The 24,676-nt window shown below is 43.7% G+C and overlaps 1 protein-coding gene across 1 annotated transcript in view; it reads right to left on the bottom strand.

Annotated features, from left to right (window-relative positions):
- Positions 1–2,795: 2,795 nt before the first annotated feature.
- Positions 2,796–24,676, bottom strand: part of LOC117516369 (Golgi apparatus protein 1-like) — a 67,233-nt gene continuing 45,352 nt past the window's right edge. Inside the window, 20 exon segments of the mRNA XM_034177334.1 lie at positions 2,796–3,149; positions 3,151–3,165; positions 3,728–3,834; positions 4,030–4,150; positions 4,905–5,012; positions 5,876–5,977; positions 6,061–6,119; positions 6,122–6,186; positions 7,007–7,146; positions 7,768–7,905; positions 9,142–9,206; positions 9,209–9,233; positions 9,558–9,702; positions 13,942–14,030; positions 14,130–14,242; positions 15,542–15,605; positions 16,562–16,648; positions 17,130–17,138; positions 17,281–17,372; positions 17,375–17,405. Coding sequence (XP_034033225.1) covers positions 2,997–3,149; positions 3,151–3,165; positions 3,728–3,834; positions 4,030–4,150; positions 4,905–5,012; positions 5,876–5,977; positions 6,061–6,119; positions 6,122–6,186; positions 7,007–7,146; positions 7,768–7,905; positions 9,142–9,206; positions 9,209–9,233; positions 9,558–9,702; positions 13,942–14,030; positions 14,130–14,242; positions 15,542–15,605; positions 16,562–16,648; positions 17,130–17,138; positions 17,281–17,372; positions 17,375–17,405 — 1,728 coding nt within the window. The 3' untranslated portion in view covers positions 2,796–2,996.

Consider the following 24,676-nt stretch of genomic DNA (forward strand, 5'->3'; position numbering starts at 1 on the left):
TTTTAAAGAGTTTAATTTGTATATCTATATAGATAGAAGCTTTGCTACAATTTTCCTTAATTTGGGTAATTATTTTCCATTTTTCTCTATTTCACCGTTTTATTCTTTTTTTAGTGTCACTTTTTACAATTCTTCCCCAACACACCAGACTTCCTCATGAATGCCCCACCCACTATAGAAATGTTTAACAGATTAAAAGACAAAATATAAACCTTGCAGACTTTATTATTAACAAACTGTCTGATTTTCATCTGTACACACACAAAAAGGAAAAAAATATGAAAAGCAGATGGAATTATGGTAAAAGTCCAACATGAACATCATTACAAAACATGTCAAACTGAAAAACTGGACAAAGTGATCTGGCTTGTCGCCATGGCAATCAGATCTTACACCGTCAGAAGCCCGCTGCAGGCAAATATGCACGCACGCGCACACAGCGCATCATTGAGAAGAAACACTCCAACAACAGATGAAAAGTGAAGGCCGTCCCACCAATCAGAGTCATTTACAATCTGGGAGGGCAAAGGTCAGTGGACTGAGTGAGTCTTTAACAAAAACAGCTGTTATGTCATCAATTTTGTACAGAAATGTGATCAAGTTCAGCAGAGCTAAATAATAATAATAAAAAACTCATCTCCTGCATAAATACTTGCCGGCGTTCTTCCTCCAAGGGCACGAGATGATCATGAGCAGAAACGAGCATTAAATTATATTTTATTCTAGTTTTTAGTTCCTCATTCAGTAACTAAAACCTTTTCAATCAGTTTGACTGGTTGAGTATTGACAAAATTATTTGCTGCAATGATGTCAAAAAAAAGAAACTGAAATTGTGTTTAGAAGCTTCACCTCCTGTTGCTGACGTTTGGGGCGTGGCATTCACGACCTCAGAAAGAATCTCCACCCACAATACCACGTCAGAAAATCAATGGGTGAAGCTGCAATTACACGTTCTCGCCATGTGGTGGTGCCAGAGCACAGGTCATGAACTGTATTTGGCAGAGCGCGGAGGTCGTTGCGCAGCAAATATATACAAATACTGAAATGAAAACCTTAAAAAAAAAAGTTTTGGTTGTATAAATATTTTCTTTTTTTAAAACAAAGTTAAGCTTCAAACAATCTCCAGCAAACTGTCAAAAAAAATTGCAATCACAGACCATTTGAAATTATATATACATACACACACACACACACCACAAAGTAAATAAAAAACAAAAATTCAGCTTTAGTCAAAAAATATTCAGGTAATTATTTCCAAGAGAATTCAGATTTATAAAACGAAAGTAGTAATAAATCAAACAGGTTAGAAAAAAAAATAGTGTTGCTGACACTGTCATTAATGGATTGTGCAAAACATTTAGGCACATCCAAGCAGCCCCCCCCCCCCCCCCCCCCCCCCCCCCCCCCCCCAAAAAAAAAAAAAAACCCCCCCCACTGCAGTCGAGAAGGTTATGAAAATAAAATAAAGAACCTCAGATGAACAGGACCCACAGAAGTGTCAGTCGATTCCAGTATTGATCAGTTGTCTTGTTTTTGCAAAGAAAGCTGTTAGTCTCGGAAAAGGAAGACAGTTAAAACAACTTCAGCCACACTTGTTTAAATTAACCTTTTATTGATTTTTAATCTGCTTATTTGATTCTGTAGATCAACTTTTGAGATCAGAGTTTGTGAATTTAAATTCAGTGTTGATTTGATGATTTTCTTTCATTAACCTGCTGCCGTCTGATCTGTGTGTGGTGTTGAATGATCCTCAGGAAAACTGAGCACCTGCCACCAGGGGTGTCGCCTTTTCATCAGCTCTGTCTCCCCCACACAGGGGGGAGGGGCTTACCAGGGAAAGGCAATCTGAGAACATTCAGACAGAAAACAGGTGGGGCGTGTAACCGTCAGCAACCAATAAATAACGCATAGATACATAAAACAAAGTGCAATGATTCCAGTTTTTTATACACAAAACTGTTCACATCTCTTGAAATGATCTCTGATCTTTATTCATTTCTGCACCACTGTCAGCTTTTCCTGTATCGACTACTGCAACACCGACCACCAGTCTGCGAAACCATGGCTGAGCCACCGCGCTTGGTTTTTTTCATTTTTGTGCGTGTGTGTGTGTGGGGGGGGGGGGGGGGGGGGGGGTTGAGGCCACCTCGCTGTCATAAAACAAAAGTGCTCAGTGACAAAAACGCACCAGAGCACCAACATCCTACAAGATAAACCATCCCAACCAGCGTGATGCATAGCACTGCTGGGCAGCTGGGAAATATTAAAATGGTTTGTAGAAAGACACCAGGTCTGACACACACACACACACACACACACACACACACACACACACACACACACACACACACACACACACACAAGTGTAGTTTGAGGAGGCTGAAGTGACCAACCTGGTCGTGATGTTTGTGTCTGTGTGGTGGGCAGAGGGCAAGCTGGCAACACCCACCTGGCAGTCCCATGGCAATAAAAAAAAAAAAAAACCACACACACACACTAGACAAAAATAACAGCCAACCTCAATCACTCACACACACGCTGTAGTCAAATCACTCTATACACAAGCATCTCATCACAACTTTTTACACAATAATGGTCAATTTCATTCAGAACCCCATGACCTGCTTGACCTTTAACCCCTTATTCTTACATCCACCCCCCCCCCTAAAGGGAGAAAGAACAAAAAAGTAATACTGCATCTACATTCAGGCAGGTGTGAGCAGAAACCAGTAACTTTACACTGAGGAGGAAAAAGGGCCACCCCAAAAAAGGACCCAAAGGGGCGTGGCCAAACAGGGCAAAGAGTCACTGACGCACGCCCACTTGTGGATAACGTCAGTCCACATGGACACCCCACAAAGAGATTGAATGTGGAGTCAAAGAAGCAGAGCGATGCATTTCCAAACAAAGAGGGGCTGGCGGCAGGAAATCTGGGTGGTGGCATTTTCTCCTGTGGGTATGTCCTGACCCCAAGGGGACAGCTTGGTGGGCGTGGTCTACCTGTCCTTCAGCTCCCGAGTGACACGTTTTGTGAATCTGCCGCACAGTAGCCCCATGAGGAAGAGCAGCGCCACACCCGCAGCGATCATAGTCAGGATGTAGTTCTTAGACGGTGATGTCATCACCTGTATGGCGAGGTCGGAAAAACCCCTCAGCGGGAGCCACCTAGGGGCGACAGGAAACACACGGTTCATATCAACACCACAACCTTCAAATAAAAGTAGACTGAAACCACAGAGCCGTATACGAATACTAGAGCTGCGAGACGCGTGAAAGGAAGGGGGGGGGCACTTTAACACTAGGCAGCTCAGTGGGCAGCTCAGTGGGCAGCTCAGTGGGCAGCTCAGTGGGCAGCTCAGTGGGCAGCTCAGTGGGCAGCTCAGTGGGCAGCTCAGTGGGCAGCTCAGTGGGCAGCTCAGTGGGCAGCTCAGTGGGCAGCTCAGTGGGCAGCTCAGTGGGCAGATCGCGCACCGACGCTCACAGATATGATCAAGAAACAGCTGGAAAATGCTGGAAAGCTGCACGTTGGCGAACCCACAACCAGTGGAAGAAGACAACATTCCTTCCATAAGTAAGTAGTTCTGGGTATTGTTGTTACTTTTGGGCAATAAACTGGTGTGTCTTGCCGTCGTGCCTGTGCACCGCATGAATACGAAGTTCTAAACCACACGCATACAACGGATTTAGAAACCACCTGGAATGGAATCTGACTCGAAGCTGAACGTACCTTGGCGGCGTAGCTCCACATGTCGATGCGATCTTGAAGCCTCTTCTTACACTCTGGCTGCAGACGAATACGTTTGTCCTGCAGCGCGTCCATCAGACACGACATCTCTGAGGACGCAAAGAGCCGCCAGAGACCCGTCTAAGTGTTTGGAGGTTACTTTTAAAACACACATTTCAAATGGAACGCATGTGTTTAAAAAAGAAACTCTTAAATTCTATGACGTCCCCACGTGGGAACATTATTTCTACAAGTGTCGTGGCGGCTTTGCAACTCTGTAAATTCAAGGTTTTGTTTGGACTCACGCCGTCCTTTGCCGGGTGGGATGGCGGCACACTGATGTTTCAGGTCCAGGGCGCACGCCGTGTGGAGGACAGGGTCCACGAAGATGTCCGCTTTACTCTCCTTCAGCATGTTCAGCACCTCCTGCAGGAGGAAGGTGAGAAACGCCTTTACGACACACACAAACACTTTGACATCACAGGGACCGTTTCTGATTTATAGATTAAATAAACATTAAAATCTGACAGAAGCAGAAACCAGCTGTCTGGTAAAAGCTGCCAAATACCAGTTAAATACAAACGCATCGCAGCTCGAAGCGAGGAGGGGACAAAAAAAAACAAAAAAACTATGATCTGTTTAATATGTTCAAAGTCAAAAGGCAGTAAAAACTGCAGCGTCATGATGGGGCTCGATAAAATGGGCGGGGCCTCATGTTTGCTGGTTTTGTGTTCTCCGTGCAGAAGTTGGCACACAACAATCCTCACAACGCCAAAGTCTAAAAATGTTTAAAAACACCATTTTCAAGCTAGCATAGCAAGACCGCTGCAGCAGGTGTGGGGTTCAAATCCCATCCTGTGCCTTATGTCAGGAAGGGCATCCAGCGTGAAAATTGTGCCAAAAAAACAACATGTAGCAACCCAAGACAAGAAAAACAAGAGCAGACAAAAATAATATATAATAAAATAAGTCCTCAAATACTTGACGTAACTGTGCTTGTACATTTCTGTCTATAGCAGTTATAATTCAGGGGTTCTGAGGTCTCGGGCTTGTCTGAGGACACACAGACGGCGTGAGCGAGAGTCAAACCCAGACCAGCTCCTGACCCACTAAGCTACCTGCTCCACGTGGACACGTTTTTCCCCGAGCGGTCAGTGAAGGCAGCAGGGAGGTCGTTCACCTTCTTACATCCGTCCTGTTTGATCTTCAGCAGGTTGACCTTCAGACATTCCTCCACCTGACCCGTCTGCTCTTGAGCCGCCGCCTCCTCCGGACACAGCCGAGAGATCTAAACACAAAAGAGAGCTGTGAGCCGCCAGCGTGCCCCCGAGCAAGGCACTCAGACTCAACACACAATCTGTGTGACTCAAACACAGACAGTGCGTTTTTGGGCCCGTTAGCATAAAATTATTTGATTGTTCAAATTCTGTTCATATCAATAAGTCGTTTAATTTCAATGTAATGACTTAATGAATCATTACAAAAACGACAAAAATGTTACAGAACATTAGTGTTTCATCACATACTGAAATTGGTATCAGCCTGGTGTCAGGTGTTTTCAAAGTGTGGGAGAGTGAGCCCCCCCCCAAAACAAAGGAATAACTGCCCCCCCACCAACACAATTTCAACGTCTTCCTTTGTTTCTTTTTATTCTTTTACAAATCTTAAACACATTTTAGAAGAATGTGATTTAAACATTGTTTTTTTAAATCATCTGTGTGTTTTTAAGTGTCTTTGGTATAACTAACCCATTTTAACATAAATAATAAGGGGTGGATATTGATAAGGTTTTATCGATATCGATGCCATTATTGATTCCGCTTATCAATCACTTTGAAAACCACAGTTCTAAAGGAAAACTTCACTGTACCAGAATGAGGAACAAATTCATTAAAGAAGGATTTAGTCTTCGGTCTGCAGCCCGTCTGCCTAATCAAAGACCAGACATGAGCGATGCCTCGTCCTGCAGTAACGATCTTTGGCAGCACCATGGAGACGGCACATTAAACACCCGTTTCTTTTGGGAGTTTTGCACAAAGGTCCCAGAGGATCACTTCCTGAGCTCGTCGGCTAAAAACCAAAATTTCTTCTCCACTTTTTTATGCTCATTAAAATTTCTCAGCCCACAATCAAAGACAGACAAGTCCTGACCTCCTGAGTGCAGTGGATCTGGAGCTGAGGGTCCAGTCTGTAGTCCAGCGCAGACTCCTGCAGGATGACCTGGATCTGGGCCTCACAGTCTGGAGACAAACGCTGCCGCACACACAAAAAACACAATGTGTCCTTAAATCCAGTCCGTTTCTGTCTGAGCAGAGGGGAACAGGAACTCCACTGACCTGATCCGCATACTTCAGTTTGAGGCAGGCGATGACTTGACCCTCCAGCTCGCTGTCATCTGCGCCTTGTGAGGATCGGACTGGCAGAACTTTGGGATGTCGGCTTTACAGGCCTTCATCAGCACCCGGGTTCAGCTGAAGTCAGAGAGACCACAAACATGGTTTGAGGTGCTGGTTTAAACGCTTGGCAACGTTACCGCCTAGAAATGTGTCGAGTGTGAAAACACAGACACGTGGCAGCAGGTGCCCCCACCGCCCCCGGCCATAACCAAATCTTCTTGACTAAATCCTAGACACGCCTCCATCAGTCTGCTCTGACTGGAACACATGAAGCTCCGCCCCCAGTTTTGTTTATAATCAGCAGTATTCTTTTTGACGGTATATTTAGTCATAAGGTGGCACGGTGGCTTAGTGGTTAGCACTGTTGCCTCACAGCAAAAAGGTCATGGGGTCACTTCCCACCCTTTGTGTGTGGAGTTTGGATGTTCACCCCATGTCTGCGTGGGTTCCCTCTGGGGGCTCCAGCTTCCTCCCACATCCAAGTCCAGTGGACTGGAAACTTTAAATTGTCCGTAGGTGTGAATGTGTGTGTATGTGTCCCTGTGACAGAACAGCGTCCTGTCCAGGGTGAACCCGCCTGTGACTGCTGGGATAGGCTCCGCCTCCCATGACCCTTAATTGCTGTAAGCAGGTAGAGAAAATGGACAAATGAATATTTAGTCATTGTCTTGACCAAAATATCAGTTGTAGTCATAGTTTAGACATCTACATTGTTTTAGTCGGCTAAAATCATTCACACCGTGTGGAGACCAACAGTGACTCTCCATACAACTGTTGTCATAGTAATAAAGTTAGATTAGTTTATTAGGTTAGTAGATTAAAATGATACACATGTCCATGCTCGAGTACCTAAAAGTGTCAGAGTCCCTTCAGAGGCGCGTTTGTGGGTGATGTGTTCGTACCGGAGTTCTGCGTGATCTGTCTCTTGGTGATGGTTTGTTTACATTTGGGATCCATCAGTTCACTGTTCTTGTTCTGTTTCAGACACTGCAGAATGTTCTTTCCATCAGACTCCGTACAGAACCGCTGAAACACACACAAATAAATAAAACACACACTGTCCTGTGGACTAAAGGTATAAATACACTTTTGTACAACATTTTATTTTGTAGTATTTCAACAGGAAATGTTTGTTATAAAAAAAACAAATACCGTAAAAGCTTTGAATAAATTACAGATAAATCACAGACCACCACGAACGAAGCAGGTGCAACAGTAGTAATCATCATCATCAGCACCAGGACCCTAAAGACGTGGACCTTCGTTCTCCTTCAAAGATAACAACAATGACCAAGCACCTTTGACCTCATGACTCCATAAGGACTTCACAGGCGCCTCTGAATCTCAGAGCCTGAGGACTCAGAGACCTGAAGGCCCCTGCTGAGATCAGTGAGTCTGAGTGGGGGGGGAGTCTTGGACCATCAGCTGTGTGTCTGTAAGGAGTCAAAGTCTGAACATCCACATCAGCAGAGGAGACGTCCCAAACGGACAGAGGACTTTAAAACAGTCTGTCTGGAGTCCTGGTGCTTCCTGTCTGGCTGTGAGACCTGGATGTCTCTGAACTCTGAGAACCCTAGGGCCTGGCTGTGGCAGGTCTACAGAGGCGGTCCTAAACCTGATTACGCGCTGAAGGTTTTACCAGCCTACCCTGATCATGTGCTTGCAGACCCTCATCAGCTGGTAGTCCAGTTCGGGATCGATCATCTCCACCTCCTGCAACTTAAAGATCCGTTGGTGGCAGCGAGGAGTCAGCTGACGCTTGCTCTCCTTCAGACACTCGATAACCTGAAGAGAGACAAAGACAAGCAGACTATGGACGTGAGATCACATCAGGAAAACACATTTAATTCAACAATTACAGCCATTAACAAGCTTTGAGACCTTCACACTTCTACCTTATAAAATGAGAACAGAAGTACATTGTTTTTATATTGTTTTGCAAAGTCTGATTTCTTCTGCATTCTGTAAACAGAGTGACAACTTGACGGTACAGAAACAGCGATGCAGATCCCTCCACAGGGAAACACTGCCACCTGGTGGAGTCAACGGAATATACAGTTTTCTTTCTGCCACAAAAGACTCTCCGTGGTTAGGCACAAAACTATCTTTCCAAATTTCTAAAGCCTTATGTACCTGTCCATGCACTGCAGGAGCTGGATACAACCTTGCTCTGTGTCCCCAGGGATAAAAAGTCAGCAGGCCTTAAAGCCGTTTTCTGCTGTGGTTTAAACAAAAGTCAGCAGCCTCTCCACCCCTGCTCCTGGAGGGCACCTTACCTGTATATATGTCTACCTGCTCTCATCACACCTGGTCAATTAACGTCAATGTTTCTCAGCTCTCAAATAGCGGAGCACACATCTGACTGAGTTAATTAGCTGTGAGTGGAGGAGAGATATTTGTAAGACATGTGGAGCAGGTGCCCTCCTGGAGCAGGTTGGAGAGGCCTGCTTTAGAGCTTATTCCCACCATGGCAAAAATGAGCCGTCAGGCTTGGGGCCTTGTCCCCACCATGGTTAAAAAACAGCAGCAGGCTAAAGAACCTTTTCCTGCTGGGCTCTTACTTGGTGGAATAGTCTGCCTGTTGGGTTGGAAAGGACACATCCAGACTCTTAAGACTAGTCTTAAAAATTTACTTTCTATTGCCAACCATTTGGTTTACCAATTTAAATCGTTTTTTAGTTTTAGTTTGTGATACGGGGATCTTTGTTAATGTTCAGCACTTTGAGTTTTCTTCATTTAAAGTGCTTATTAATTTATTATTATTCTACACGGGTGCCGTTTTCCTCTCTCGACATTACTGACCCTCCATGTTGAGGCCAAGGTGTTTAAAAGTTGAGCAATTCTGGGGATCGAGCTTTACAAGCTTTCAGAGGAAGGACAAACTGACCCAGGCTGTCTCACATCCTGCACAGTTTCACAATCAAACTCGAGGCTTCTCACAGTTGAGTTTCCCTCATCTTCCAGCTGAATTAATGAGGTGTGCTTCGTTAAGGAGTCTAGAAGCTGTGTGTTGCTGCTGACCTGTGCGTTTCCAAAGGGCACGTTCTGACACAGTTTGTTAATGTCCTGTCTGCAGGAGTCATAAGCTCCGGGTCCAGACGGATGTCCTCCGACTGCAGGGACGACAAGAAACAAAAACATTAAATTTACATTTTATTCTGAAGGTGATAAATTGAAGCATCTCTGCACATCAACATTCTCCCTCAACTCAAACTCACAAATTTCACAACCCAACACAAAATCATGTCACCACCAGGGGGCGTGATATCACTGGATCATTGTTGGCTAACGGAAGAATATTATTTATCTCCAAGAGCGCGTTTGACGTATTTGCGAATTTGTATCGTTATTCCCGCCCTTCTTTCTCCCATGAGCAGAACTTGGAGAATGGACTAAACCCTGAAGGACACATCAAACACGCCATTGGGTAGTTCCACTAAATGTAAAGCGTCAGTGAACGCACCATCTCCACCCTCCTCCACCCGCAGCTGTTTCCGGCACTTGACGGACACGCGCTGCTCCTTGGCGTCCTGCAGAGTGTCGTTCCTCACTGTCGTGCTGAGACAGATTACCACGTCCACCCTGAGGACAGACAAACAAAACCTCACTCAACACTTTGATGTCTGCTGCATCGAGAACAGTTTCACACTGCTCACTGGTCAAAAAGTCAAAGTGTTAATAATGTAAAGGAAATGGCACCAGTGTACACGTAGGTCCCTTTTCCTCCCTCCTGGGAAACACAGCATTTACTAGGATGGGTATTGATAAGATTTAATCGATAGATGCCATCATCGATTCTGCTTATCGATTCCCTTATCGATGCCTCTTGTGAATTTTGTACTAAAAGTAGGCTTTACAGGTTTTCTATGTATTTCATTGAGTCTTAAAGTAAATAAATATGAAATTGGTCACTGTATCCTTGATCTCTGCACATAAATAAAAATAAACAAACGGTGTTTCGCTTTGAAGTTATTAATTCCGACTGGACTCTATCGTTCTAACTTGACTTGTCAGAGAGCCACGCAACGTTTGGAGCTGTGTGAACAGAACAGAGGACGAGTCTCGTTTCTTTCCTCGCAACAAGACAGGAGTCCCAGTTAGTAACTTTAATCTGCACAAAAGTGACTCACGATTGACATATGAAAGTGGTGAAAAAACAAAAAAGTTGAAACCCAAAATTACCCCAACACCACCTGCATGAAAATGTCTGAATTCTAGAAGCTCTGAATGCAATCTGGGACTATTCCAGACAATAAACTGCAGTGAGTGCAGCATCCATTTAGTGAGAGAAAACCTAACTTTCCTTATTCAAATTCATTCCAGTAGTATTCTGCTCTTATTAGGATGCAGCAGTTTTCTAGTTTGGCAGATAGTTCTGGAGGAAATCACTGACGAAATTAACACATTAAAAATATGGTTTGACAGAAAACAAACTAACTGTCATTAAACTTAAATAAAACAGGGATGAAATGGAGGTGTGAGAGTCACTAGGTGTTCACAGGAAACACTTATTTCTATATGTATGTATGTATGCTCATTGTTAGTTGGTTTTATATTTTCTGTTGTGTTTTTATTCAGGTTCTTTTTGTCTCTCTCTAAAATTGTATATAATCATTAGATTAGTTATTATTACTATTATTCTTGTGCTTGCCATTATTAATATATAAACAAAATAAATTTAAAAATATTACAATTTGTAATATATTTGACTCTTTTACAACAACAAACACTTGACAGCTGCAACTGCTTAATGCTAATTTTAACATTGAAAATGCCATAGACATGCTAACGTGTTAGCATCTGTCCCGTTTTTAAGTTCTAAAATACATCAACTGTTTCAGAAGACCATAACAGGTCGGTTTAACATTAAAAAGGTAAATACTCACAGCCATATGCTCTTTAGGGGTTTAGCGGGGGAAAGCGAAAGAAAAAAAAAAAAAAAAAAAAAAAAAAAAAAATCAAAGCAATGATCGAAACACTGCTTTGATCTGCGAATCACTGCTTCGATTGCTTCAAGGTTCAAAGCAAAGCCACGCTGCAGAAAAGTTGATTACAGACCTGCTGCAGGGTGTGTAATCAATGTCGAGAAATTATCATTTTCATGACAAACACCCCCAAAAACAACGGCCACTCTGAAGGACCGATAAGGGAATCGTTAAGTAAAAAGGTTATTGATGTCGGTGGATCAAATCATTTCTTAACCCGAAAGGAACCAGTTCTCGATACCCATCCCTAGCATTTACCTGAAGGTGACTTTAACAGACAAGAACTCAGTAAGCACATGTGCACACCACAGCATGCGCTGTTACTTAACATAAAGATGTTTAATTAATATTCTAAAAATAAGCAAAACAGACAAAATTTGTGATGGAAAACATAATGGATGTTATATAAAGGAGTTTGGACACAGACTTCTGACCCACAGCATTGTGTACGCGACAATAAATGCAAGTTTGTGATTTTTTTTTTTTTTAATCAGCTCTTTAATTTCTGAATTTTTATGCATTGTTGTGCACTTTTATTACTGGAGTTTGTTGTAATATAGTAGTATATAATGATTAAATGGTAAATGGACTGTATCTATATAGCGCTTTTCCATCTGCATCAGATGCTCAAAGTGCTTTACAGTAATGCCTCGCATTCACCCTGATGTCAGGCTGCTGCCATACAAGGTGCCCACTACACAACAAGAGCAACTAGAAGATTAAGGACCTTGCCCAAGGGCCCTTAGTGATTTTCTGGTCAGGCTGGGATTTGAACCAATGATTCTCTGGTTATTATCAATAATATTTACAATTAGTTGTGTTTGTCACAACTTAGCTGTAAACAACTCTGACCCCAAGTGCAAACAAGGGAGCAGCTGAAGGGACCTGTTGAAGGAGTGTTTAAAGGATGAAATGTACTAACCCTGAAATGCTCACAATGCCCACTAGATGCATCAAAAAAAGTGCTCAAGTGACAGCAACGTCTGGTTAACTCAGAGGCTCAACAAACCGGTTCCAGAAAGGGCTTGAGAAGGTGCAGGGCTTTCTGGGCAACCACCCACTCAGCAGGTGATGTCACTGATTAACTGATTTCACCTCTCAAAGTGATGTTAATCAGTGAAATCACCTGCTGGAGTGGTGGTTGCACAGAAAGCCTGCACCCTCTTGGCCTTCTGAGCCGGTTTAAGACTTATTTCTCAACTGTTTATTCATTTCAGAAGTTAATGTTTGCAAAAGAAGACTGCTGTCAAAATAAAAACAACATCAACTTCTGTACAGTTGTCCTTTGACCTTATGGACAAATTACTTATCGTTATTAATATTAGTAGGTTAAGATGCTGTCAGTATTCTGTTTTTCAGGGGTAACTCGTATACAGACTTCCTGATCTCACTAAAGATTAACTCAGGAAATGTGGTTTGAAAAATCCATACTTTCCTTTGAATGATAAACAGCTGAGCGCCGAAAGAAGAACGAAAAAGCAGAACAACAAGCAGCTGAGAGAAGTTTCTTTCCCTCAGGTACAAATAAAGAGTGGTGCATCATCTCCACTGACCATCTTTGTCAGTCGCACATCAGCAGTTTAAAAAGTTAAAATTAAGTAATGTGATTATTCTGATTATTATTATAATTACAGTTTGAGTGTTCTGAAACCTTCCTGTCCAGTTGACGTCCTGGTGCTCAGATCGCCGTCAAGCATCACCGGTATTTAATTACTGACAGGTGTTAAAGGCCCTGTCACGCCTTGACCATTTAGTCAGTGTATACCAACCGTATAAAAAAAACAAAAAAACGCTGGCATAAGTCCAGTAACTTAAGGGTAAGTTTTTTTTTTTTTTTTTATGAGTTAAGAGGTATTTGAAACACGCAGCTCCCTGATGTTCGTCCCGATAAGCTGAGCTACTCGAAAAATTTTGGACATGCTGAAGATTTTCAACGCATGCCAGTGTGTGACTCACGCGTCCCACACATGTGGAACATAAGTTGTAGATAAGTTATGTGATTGTTGGCACACGTTTACTGTAATTTACTCATAAGTCTAAAGCCGTCCATAATGCTGGACACTGATTGGCTGTAGCTGCGTCCTCATGCAAACAGACTGTTTCATTACACACGTAGTAAATCTGACCTGTTCGCTTCAGTCCAGTTCACATCACAGATGGACACGAAACCACATAAAGCTCCTTATTTTTGAAAATGACCTCAGAAAATCCTTTAATTAGTGCTGAAGCGCAGTTTTAAAACAAGTCCTCTGTGGAGTTTCTGCTGCAGGTGCGTTTCTCAGTCGTGTCGCGCTCTGTTACACAGAAGCGCTGTGATGATTTGAAACTTTTAAAGTGTTGTGCTGTCTGTCTGATCATCAGACAACTTGACTCGATCAGGGTGATCACACCTGATGTAGTGCGCTGTTTAAACATTAAAGCACTGTTGCTGTCAGTGATCACCACACCGACAGATCACACCTGATCACAGTCAACTTGTGCTATAAAAGATTAAATCAGTGTTTCATTGTTCAGGTCTGCGATGACCCGTTCAGAAAAACCGCTGCTGCGCCCTTATAAATGTTTAAAGAGTCACAGCCCTTCATTCATTCACGGCAGCGTTTCCCACAGTCAGTCCACTCATCAGCATTATGTACACAATGAAATGGTCCACCAAGATAAAAAATGAAAAATAAAAAATAAAAAGTTAATTACTCCATTTCTGACCGCCCCCACACTGTAGTACGACCCAAACCACTGGATGGAAACGGAGCTGTTGGTTAATCGTCAAGTGTGACAGGGCCTTAAACTTGGGAACAAGACAACGGTTCAGAGATGAAGGCATTTTGTGTCTTACTTCTTCTTGATATTTGGGCAGAGTTTGAGGACATCTTCTTTGCATGCCGTCTTAAACTTGTAGGAGAACCGGAAGTCTTTGATCTGGATCTGCAGTCGGACAAAACTTTAATAAATGAGGAATTCAGATTTGTGCATTTACTGAATGATTTTTTAAAAAATTTTTAATAAAAGTGACAGTTTCCTCACCAGCTGGAAGTGCGTCACGGCCCACAGAACACTCTCATTCATCTCCTTCTGATGTTTGTTCTGAACCAAACAGTCCATCAGGTCTCCGGTATCGATCTGGTTATAGCCACCTCCTGACAGCAACACACACGAGACAGCAGATCAACCCATGACGACAGACCCACGTGACAGCACATCGATAAAGATACAACATACAAAAAAAAAAAAAAAAAAACAGTTTGGTCCGCTGGCCGCTCTCCCGCGTGGTGGCCGACTGCTGCCTCTCTCTGCCCGGTGTGAGCAGCTCAGCTCGGCCCTCACACAGCTCCGTCCCGGACACAGACAGACAGTCTCTGGAAGAAGTCCGCTCTTTCTTCTGTGTGACTCGCAATGAGCATTTCGCTTTTTAATTTTCACTTTTTTAGGCAACACACAATGCTTCACAAACACGGGAACCAAAATAATAATAAAAACCAGTGACTGCGGGCTGCACGTTCAATCTCCAGCTGAAAATGAAATGCATTGCTGAACTGCAGAGAGACTGTTAAAAAGAATCATGCAGGGACCAGTCCGCCACCTTAATAAATACATAAAAATGGTTAAATTTACAAGTTGGGGAAAACAAAAAACAGAAAGCCACAACCCATCGCCATTTCAGCAAAATGTCAAGACCCTTGGCTGAACTCCTGACACCACGAAAGATCCAAAACTTGTAAAGATGTGAAAAAATAAATAATTACCCAGGAACACAGAAAGGGATACACTAATTTGACAATCTCCGTGATGACGCAGTGACACTGTGCCATTACTTAGGGAGAGCCCTGACTGTTAATGTTTTAAAACGTAAAAGTACTGTTATTCCAATTATTCGCCAGAATAATCTATAGAATACTCAATTACTAAAATAATCAATAGCTGCAGCCCCAATCCAGTCCCGATTGGTCATCGCGGCAAGACGAAAAAGTTCAGATTTTTCAACTTGGGGAGGGGGATGATGCAACGCAATATAGCGCCACAAACGCGGCAATCGCTCATTCGCATCCGTCGCGTCGCATTGTGTGGTTTGAACTTTTGTGCCGCCACAAACACATCCTTCCATAGGGATTACATGGCAACCTGTTGCCGCCGTCGCTTGTGTCCGCGTGCGGTTGGTGAACCGCGGCGACAAAAAGAGTGTTTTCAGTGTCAATGCAGACAAAAAGGTTCACGGTGTGGACTACTCATCCTCCACCACAAGACAGCTCAAAGCCAGCTTCACTATGGTTTTTAGAGAAACTAAACCAGTCCAGCTGACTGGACTCGAGCCGGCCTGGACATCGTGACCTGGGATCTTCTGAACCGTCCACAGACTTCTCACAGAGGACAGTGCCTGCGACTGATGAGAGGGCTTTTGGTGGCGACCTGGAGAAGGTTGTTTTCTGGTGGACACTTACGTGGCAGTAGGCCTGGAGTGACGGGATCACAGGCTCGCATCAGCAGCGCCTCAATCTGGATGTCCTGAGGACACAAGTCAACATATCCACAGATCATCAGCAGTGTGACAGCAGGTCATTTGCAGTCGTCTTTTCAGAGAACTAGAGGAAACGTGTTCCAGTGGAAGAAAACCGCAGGTTTAAAGGACACGTCACACTGAAATTAGAACCATTTAGATTTAGTCTGTTAGTGACCATCCGATGATCCAGCTGGATTACTTTGGGCACTTCAGTGACCCAGTTTCAAAGTATAACGGCATTCACAACAAACAGCTACGAGACGTCCAAAAACAAAGTACTCGTGAGTACTCGAGTGTTTCCAACAGGTGACGTTACTGGAAGCGTCCCAGCGTGCGCTGAGGCACAGATTATTCCCAAGTTTACACAAGTGTGATGTGTTTTCACGATTCATTTTTAAGTTAAAAGAAATCTGGGTTCTTTGTCCCAGGTGTTTGCAAGTGATCTGGTGAAAAGATCCCAGCATTGAGAAGACTTTCTGTATCACTGTAAGAACTTTTACAATACTACAACTAAACTTAAAAGTCTGTTTCCTGTCCAATTCTTTTGGCGGTCACTCACTGTGATAAAAGAACCGAACAAAGTTAAGCGTTTCGGGGTGAAGTATGTCGTCTCCTCTGTAAATCCGAGCCAATGCTTTTAAAGAAAAGCTCCAAAATTTCGTTATCGGGCAGAACCTCATTCGTTTCCCTCCGTCTGTCTCTGTCTGGGATGTTTCTGTTTTGCTCTTAACTACGTCACACACAGAAAATTGCTTAGTGAGATATTTTCCGGAAACGCACCTGTTTCCTTGCTTCAGGAGAAGAATAAAAAAAAAAAAACAGCAGAAACCACTAATTATGAGCACATGTGTGCAGGAAGACTTACAATCACGAGTACTTTGATGCTGTGTTGCTAACTGGGACGTTAAAACACATGTGACATGTCCTTTAAAGTTCACGCTGGACGATGGAAAACATTTACCTCAGATTCCAGCTCGGTCAGGTTTCCCACCACCTCTCTGCAGTTTGGGACCAGATCCTCCAGGTGATCCTGAAGACACTCCAGTTCCTGAAAAGCACCGCCCACCAAGAACAGTAGCTGTCAATCACTGCTCTGAACATAGACAACATTGTCTTCAACAGACGGCTCTGAAATGAACGTTATCAAGCAAACATCAGTAAATTGTAGGGGTGTAACAATACACAAAAATCATGGTTCGGTATGTACCTTGGTTCTGAGGTCACGGTTCATTTTCGGTACAGTTTGGGAACAAAATGCAAAACCTAAATTTGCTAGTTGTTTAAACCAACAATTTATTGTAACATTATACAAACAGGAAAATAAAATAATTGCAAAGTGCTGCCTGGTAGAAGGTTAAATAAAATGTTCTCAAATAAACTACAAATCTATGAAATATTATAAAAAAAATAAATTCCTAGTAAACAGCTTTTAACAAAACCTTTCCACAAGTAAAGAGCAGCACAACGTTTTCCAGCATGAAGCCCTGTTCATTTTATGCAACCTTCATATTTTTTGCCAGAAAAATTACTTGTCCAAACTGCCACACTCTATAAGGGATTTTTCAGATATAGGAACATGCGGGTGGTTTCTCCCCCAGAAACCACTGGAGTGATGTTTGTTGATGTAATGGGTAGAGCTAGCAGCGTACAAAGGCGTGTCCTGCCTTACCTGTCCGGAGCCTCCGGCTTCTCACTGACACCACTTCCCAGGTCAGCCATACAGACGTTCTGAGCTCAGGTCCAGCTCACATCCAGCGCCCTCTGGTGGAGATCCTCTGCACTTCCACCTTACAGTCTCTGGACAGCTGGCAAGGTGAAGACACATTAGACACAAAGACAAATACTACAACTTTTACACTTCCTTGAACCTTAAAGTGACAGTCCTCCAAACATGCGACTCAAAATGGACATGATTACAATCCTGCAGCTGGAGCAATGTTTTCTCTGCGCTGCTAATGGCAAAAACCTTGTTAAGCAAGTGTCGACAGTAACTCAAAAACAATGAAGAATACAAACTAACCAAGCGCACGTCGTGATTAGTTTCTGGTCAACTCTGATCCACTAGGTCAATCCAAACAGTATTACAAAGGTAAATTTTGTAATTTTGTAATATTCTACAGACATACTGCCACCTACTGGATGTTGAATGCATGCTGGATAAGTTGTCAAACATTACCAACAGCTCTGGTGGCACTCATGTGATTTGTCCACATTAAATCAACACAACAGACGTTAGTAAAACAAGCTTGTAACAGCGGGGAGGATGACCATGCTCTGCACCCAGCTAACAGCTGTGATGGAGAAACAGGTTTCCCACTGTGGACTGCAATTTTATATCATCTGAATCATAAGCTCAAAGTGCTTTAAAATGATGCCTCACATTCACCCACTTGCTCTTTCTCACACACACTGTCTGGTCTGGCTGGAGTTTGGACTAAAGCCCAGGATGAAATGTAGAATAGAACAGAAACACGAAACCATAACTTAAGAATGGATAGAACGTGTGGATAGGGATTGCACCAAAACTGTGTCGATACTGCAAATAATACTGCTTCAAAAGGTTTCATGCACCCATGATTTGAACACTGTTCCAGAGTTAGGTTTGAAAAAGATAACATCGAGAGCCGTACTAAATGAGGCTTCAAGCAGTCACCAACTGCTTCCAAACCTACCGGCTGATGTACCCACTCTGGTGTTGAAACACATAAAAACAAGTGAATGAAGTGAATGTGGAGAAACTTCCTACTTTTAAACTCTGATAAGACTGAAATGATGGTTCTTGGTCCAGTGAGACATCGGCATCAATTTGACCAGTTAACACTCGGCCTAGGCTCGTGTGTCATACATCACACTGACAAAGTGAGGAACCTTGGAGTAATTTTTGATCCTTCGTTGTCCTTTGACCTCCATATTACAAATATTAAGGAATATTATTATATAAGGACTGCTTTCTTCCACCTGCGAAATATATTGAAGATTCGTCCCATCCTGTCTATGGCTGATGCTGAGACCCTGATCCATGTGTTCATCTCTTCTAGATTGGACTACTGCAATGTTCTATTTTCTGGTTTACCACAGTCCAACATTAGGGCTCTCCAATTGATTCAAAATGCTGCAGCCAGACTTTTGACACGAAGCAGAAAGTTCGACCACATTACACCCATTTTGGCGTCTCTTCACTGGCTTCCTGTCCCAGTGAGATCAGATTTTAAGGTTCTGCTACTACTTCTTTGTCTTTCTGCTGTTCCCGTTAGGGGTCGCCACAGCAGATCAATCATTTCCATCTCACCCTGTTCTCTGTATCTTCCTCTGTCACACCAACCACCTGCATGTCCTCTCTCAGCACATCCATAAACCTTCTCTTTGTCCTCCCTCTTCTCCTCCTGCCTGGTGGCTCCATACTCAGCATCCTTCTCCCTATATACCCTGGGTCCCTCCTCTGCACATGTCCAAACCATCTCAGTCTCGCCTCTCTGACTTTGTCTCCAAACCGTCCCACCTGAGCTGTCCCTCTGATATGTTCATTCCTAATCTTGTCCATCCTCGTCACTCTCAAAGAGAATCACAACATCTTCAGCTCTGCCTCCTGTCTTTTTGTTAGTGCCACCGTCTCTCCACCAGCTATGTTGTACGGTTTGTACAACATAGCTGGTCTCACTACTGTTTTGTAAACTTTCCCCTTCACTCTTGCTGATATTCTTCGGTCACAAATCACTCCTGCCACCTTTCTCCACCCCCTCCACCCTGCCTGCACTCTCTTCTTCACCTCTCTATCACACTCTCCATTACTTTGAACAGTTTTCCCCAAATATTTAAACTCATCTACTTTCACCACTTCTACTCCTTGTAACTGCACTATTCCACTGGGCTCCCTCTCATTCACACACATGTACTCAGTCTTGCTTCTACTGACTTTCATTCCCCTTCTCTCCAAAGCATATCTCCACTTCTCCAGACTAGACTCAACTTGCTCTCTACTCTCACTACAGGTCACAATGTCATCTGCAAACATCATAGTCCATGGGGACTCCTGTCTGATCTCATCTGTCAACCTGTCCATCACCACTGCAAACAAGAAAGGACTCAGGGCTGATCCTTGGTGTAATCCCACCTCCACCTTGAATGAGTCTGTCATTCTGACTGCGCATCTCACCGCTGTCACACTATTCTTGTACATGTCCTGCACTACCCTAACATACTTCTCTGCCACTCCAGACTCCCTCATACAATACCACAACTCTTCTCTTGGCACCCTATCATAAGCTTTTTCTAAGTCCACAAACACACAATGTAACTCTTTCTGTCCTTCTCTGTACTTTTCCAACAGTATTCTCAGAGCAAACATTGCATCTGTAGTGCTCTTTCTCGGCATGAAACCATATTGCTGCTCACAGATCTTCACCTGTTTTCTAAGCCTAGCTTCTACTACTCTTTCCCATAACTTCATGCTGTGGCTGATCAGCTTTATGCCTCTGTAGTTACTGCAGCTCTGCACATCACCCTTGTTCTTGAAAATAGGAACCAGCACACTTCGTCTCCATTCCTCAGGCATTCTCTCACTTTCCAAGATTTTATTAAACAATCTGGTTAGAAACTCTACTGCCATCTCTCCTAGACATTTCCATGCCTCCACTGGAATGTCATCTGGACCAACTGCCTTTCCACTCTTCATCCTCTTCATAGCAGCCCTCACTTCTTCCTTACTAATCTCTTGTACTTCCTGATTTACTCTCACCACATCATCCAGCCTTTTCTCTCGCTCATTTTCTTTATTCATCAGCTCTTCAAAATATTCCTTCCACCTTCTCAGCACACACTCCTCACTTGTCAGCACATTACCATGTGCATCTTTTACCACCCTAACCTGCTGCACATCCTTTCCAGCTCTGTCCCTTTGTCTGGCCAATTGGTACAAGTCCTTTTCTCCTTCCTTACTATTCAACGTCTTGTACAGCTCGCAATATGCCTTTTCCTTTGCTTTTGCCACTTCTCTTCTCGCCTTACGCCGCATCTCCTTGTACTCCTGTCTACTTTCTTCATCTCTCCGATTATCTCAAAACCTTTTCGTCAACCTCTTTCTCCTTATGCTTTTCTGGACCTCTTCATTCCACCACCAAGTCTCCTTGTCTTCCTTCCACTGTACAGATGTCATACCCAGTACTGTCCTTGCTGTCTCCCTCACCACATCTGCAGTACTTTTCCAGTTGTCCAAAACTGCTTCCCCTCCATCCTGTGCTTCTCTCACCCGCTCGCTAAATTTCACACAACAGTCTTCTTCCTTCAGCTTCCACCATCTGATCCTTTGAGCTCTCACTCTCTTCTTCTTTACCTCTAAAGTCATCCTGCAAACAACCATCCTATGCTGTCTAGTGTGATTTCTTTTAGCTTGCATCTCCTATAAAGAATGTAGTCCACCTGTGTGCACCTTCCTCCACTCTTACATGTTACCCTGTGCTCCTCCCTTTTCTTAAAGTAGGTATCACCACAGCCATTTCCATCCTTTTTGCAAAATCAACTACCATCTGTCCTTCCCCATTCCTATCCTTGATACCATATCTACCCATTACTTCCTCATCACCTCTGTTCCCTTCACCAACATGCCCATTGAAGTCCGCTCCTATCACCACTCTTTCATGCTTGGGTTCACTCTCCACCACCTCATCTAACACACTCCAGAAATCTTTCTCCTTCATCTCACAACCTACCTGTGGGGCATATGCACTGATGATATTCATCATCACCCCTTCATTTTCCAACTTCACACTCATCACCCTGTCAGACACTCGCTTAACCTCCAACACACTTTTAACATACTCTTCCTTTAAAATGACCCCAACACCATTTCTCTTCCTGTCCTCACCATGATACAACTTGTACCCACCGCCGATGCTCCTGCTCTTACTTCCCTTCCACTTGGTCTCTTGCACACACAATGTCTACCTTTCTCCTCTCCATCATATCGGCCAGCTCTCTCCCTTTACCAGTCATACTACCAACATTCAAAGTCCCCACTCTCATTTCCACCCTTCTAGTTTTCTTCTTCTCCCGCCGTTTGTAGCAACGTTTTCCTCCTCTTCTTCGTCGTCTTCGCCCAGCAGTAGCCCAATTTCCACCGGCACCCTGTTGGGCAATAGCACCGGTGGCGGACGTTGTTAATCCGGGCCGCAACAGAGCCAGTATGGGAATTCGATTCTTAGTCTGCATTATTGGGCTGGCTTGTTTTACACCGGATGCCCTTCCTGATGCAACCCTCATTTATCCGGGCTTGGGACCGGCACTCAGAATGTACTGGCTGCACACCCCATGTGGCTGAGTAACCTATAAAATTATTCATGGACTGGCACCTCCCTACCTAGCTGACCTAATTAAACCCTACGTATCGGCCCGGGCTTTGTGTCTCAGGGTGCAGGACTACATTGTGTCCCTAAGGTGAATAAGAAGTCTGTGGGTCACAGAGCTTTCTCTCATCGTGCCCCTGTTCTGTGGAATGATCTCCCTGCATCAATAAAACAGTCAGACTCTGAAAAGACTTTCAAGTCCAGACTTAAGACGCACTTATTTTCCCTTTCATATGGCTAGCATACTGGTACAGTTTTGTTTTACGCTTTTTACTCTTAATTCATGTTATTAGTAACTGGGCTGGGCTGCGGCCTCAACTTTACCTAAATTCTGGGTCTTTTAGTGAAGCTTAGGGCTAGCGGACGGCGATCACCTTAGTATTTCCTGTTTTTCTTGATGATTAATGCTGGCAAATTATACAACTTTTTTTTCATGTCTTTCTGATGCCTGATTCTGTTTTTTCCTCTCTGTTTAAGGTGCAGCTCTGGATGGAGCTGCACCTTATCATCACCTTACCATCCAGAGCAAAGCAGCCCAGACCCCCCGATCCACACACACCTCCCCCAGCTCCTCCGGGGGGTACCCCAAGGTGTTCCCAAGCCAGCAAGAGATGTAGTCCCTCCAGCATCTCCTGGGTCTTCCCCGGAACACCTCTCCAGCGAGGCGTCCAGGGGGCATTCGGAAAAGATGCCCGAGCCACCTCAGCTGGCTCCTTTCAACATGGAGGAGCAGCGCCTCGACTCCGAGCTCCTCACCCTATCTCTAAGGGAGTGCCCAGCCACCCTGCGAAGGAAACTCATCTTGGTCGCTTGTACTCGCGATCTCGTTCTTTCAGTCATGAGCCAAATCTCATGACCATAGGTGAGGGTCGGAACATAGATCGATCGGTAAATCGAGAGCTTTGCCCCCCTACTCAGCTCTCTTCACCACGACGGTCCGATACAGTGACCGCATCACTGCACCAATCTGTCTGTCGATCTCACGCTCCATCCGTCCCTCACTTGTGAACAAGACCCCGAGACACTTAAACTCCTCCACTTGAGGCAAGGACACTCCACCGACCTGAAGAGGGCAAGGCACCTGTTTCCGGTCGAGAACCATGGCCTCGGATTTGGAGGTGCTGATCTTCATTCCAGACGCTTCACACTCAGCTGCAAAACGCCCCAGTGCACGCAGAAGGTCCTGATTTGACGAAGCCAACAGAACCACATCGTCCGTAAACAGCAGAGATGAGATTCTGTGGTTCTATAGTAGAGAAGCTTGAATCTTCGACTGGACTGGGTTGAAGAAAAATAAATTATCATTATTCTTCTCTACAAGAGTCAAGACAGAAGTCAGACCACCAGAGCAAGAATTTTAGCTGAGGAAGCTTCTGCGATTTGAAGCGAAACATCCTCGCGTCAAACAACCCAGTCCAGTCGAAGATTCAAGCTTCTCTACTATGGAAACCACCTGGACAACTGAGAGCCTACACAGAAACATTGCGACCAACTGTGGGCATGAGGCCCTGGCACTGGTACATAAGCTGGAAAAAGAAAAAAAAAAAAATTCTGTGGTTCCCAAACCAGACCCCTCTACACCCTGGCTGCGCCTAGAAATTCTGTCCATAAAGATAAAGAACAGAACCGGTGACAAAGGGCAGCCCTGGCAGAAGCCAATGTGCACTGGAAACAGGTTTGACTTACTACCGGCAATGTGAACCAAGCTCCTGCTGCGGTCGTACAGGGACCGGATAGCCCTTAGCAAAGGACCCCGGACCCCATACTCCTGGAGCACCCCCCACAGGAAAATGTTGAGAACAGGCTCAGCTTTCTGAATGAGAGACATATTTGTCTGTGAAAAATAATTAGCTCTAAAGCTGAAAACATGAACTATGCTTTTTGAAATGTTGCACATTTTTAATGACTACACATTTTCATTCATGTGAATTAACTGTTTAGGTGCTAGAAATGGGTTTACCAAAGTCTTTGGGACAAAAAAGGTGTGCGATATATGAAACATGCATGATGCTAAAACAATGTATAATAAATAAATAAAATAAAAATGTGCCGTGCTGCAAATCTGCCCACTGGGAACTAACTACATGACAGAAATCTGAAAGTTCCAAAACAGCATGTTTGTAAAAATAATATTTACATTTCATTAGTTATGAAAATTGATGTAAAAAAAATGTCCATTGATAACTTGAAAAAAAAAATAAGAAAAAAAGAATTGTTGCACCAAACCTGGGGAAAATAAAAATAATATCCTCTACATGTGTTATTGGCACAATGACTCTTTATAAGACTAATCAAAATAAAGGGTTTTTAGGCCGACAGCATCCTTGTGTCAGAATTTGATCATTGCATGTTTCAGCAGTGAGTGCAGCCACTAACAGGATGAGAGGAGACCTAACCATGTGACCTTATCTGGCCTCGAGGATTGGCTGGGAAGCAAAGACAGTCCAAAAGAGAAATGGATATTACAGCTGAGAATTTATAGTTTTAGAAAGTGGCTGAAGGAAGTCTCCGAGACATTCCGTCACTCATCTACAGTTGTATGTAAACGTTTGTGCCCCCCTGATGATTTCCATGATTTTCCTTTATAAATCATTAGCCGTTTGGATCAGCAATTTCAGTTAAATATATCATATAGCAGACAAACAGTGATATTTGAGAAGTGAAATGAAGTTTATAGGATTTACAGAAAGTGTGCAATAATTCTTTAAACAAAATTAGGCAGGTGCGTAAATTTGGGC

This window comes from Thalassophryne amazonica, chromosome 8, assembly GCF_902500255.1.
Source record: "Thalassophryne amazonica chromosome 8, fThaAma1.1, whole genome shotgun sequence".
In the NCBI taxonomy this organism is placed as follows: Eukaryota; Metazoa; Chordata; class Actinopteri; order Batrachoidiformes; family Batrachoididae; genus Thalassophryne; species Thalassophryne amazonica.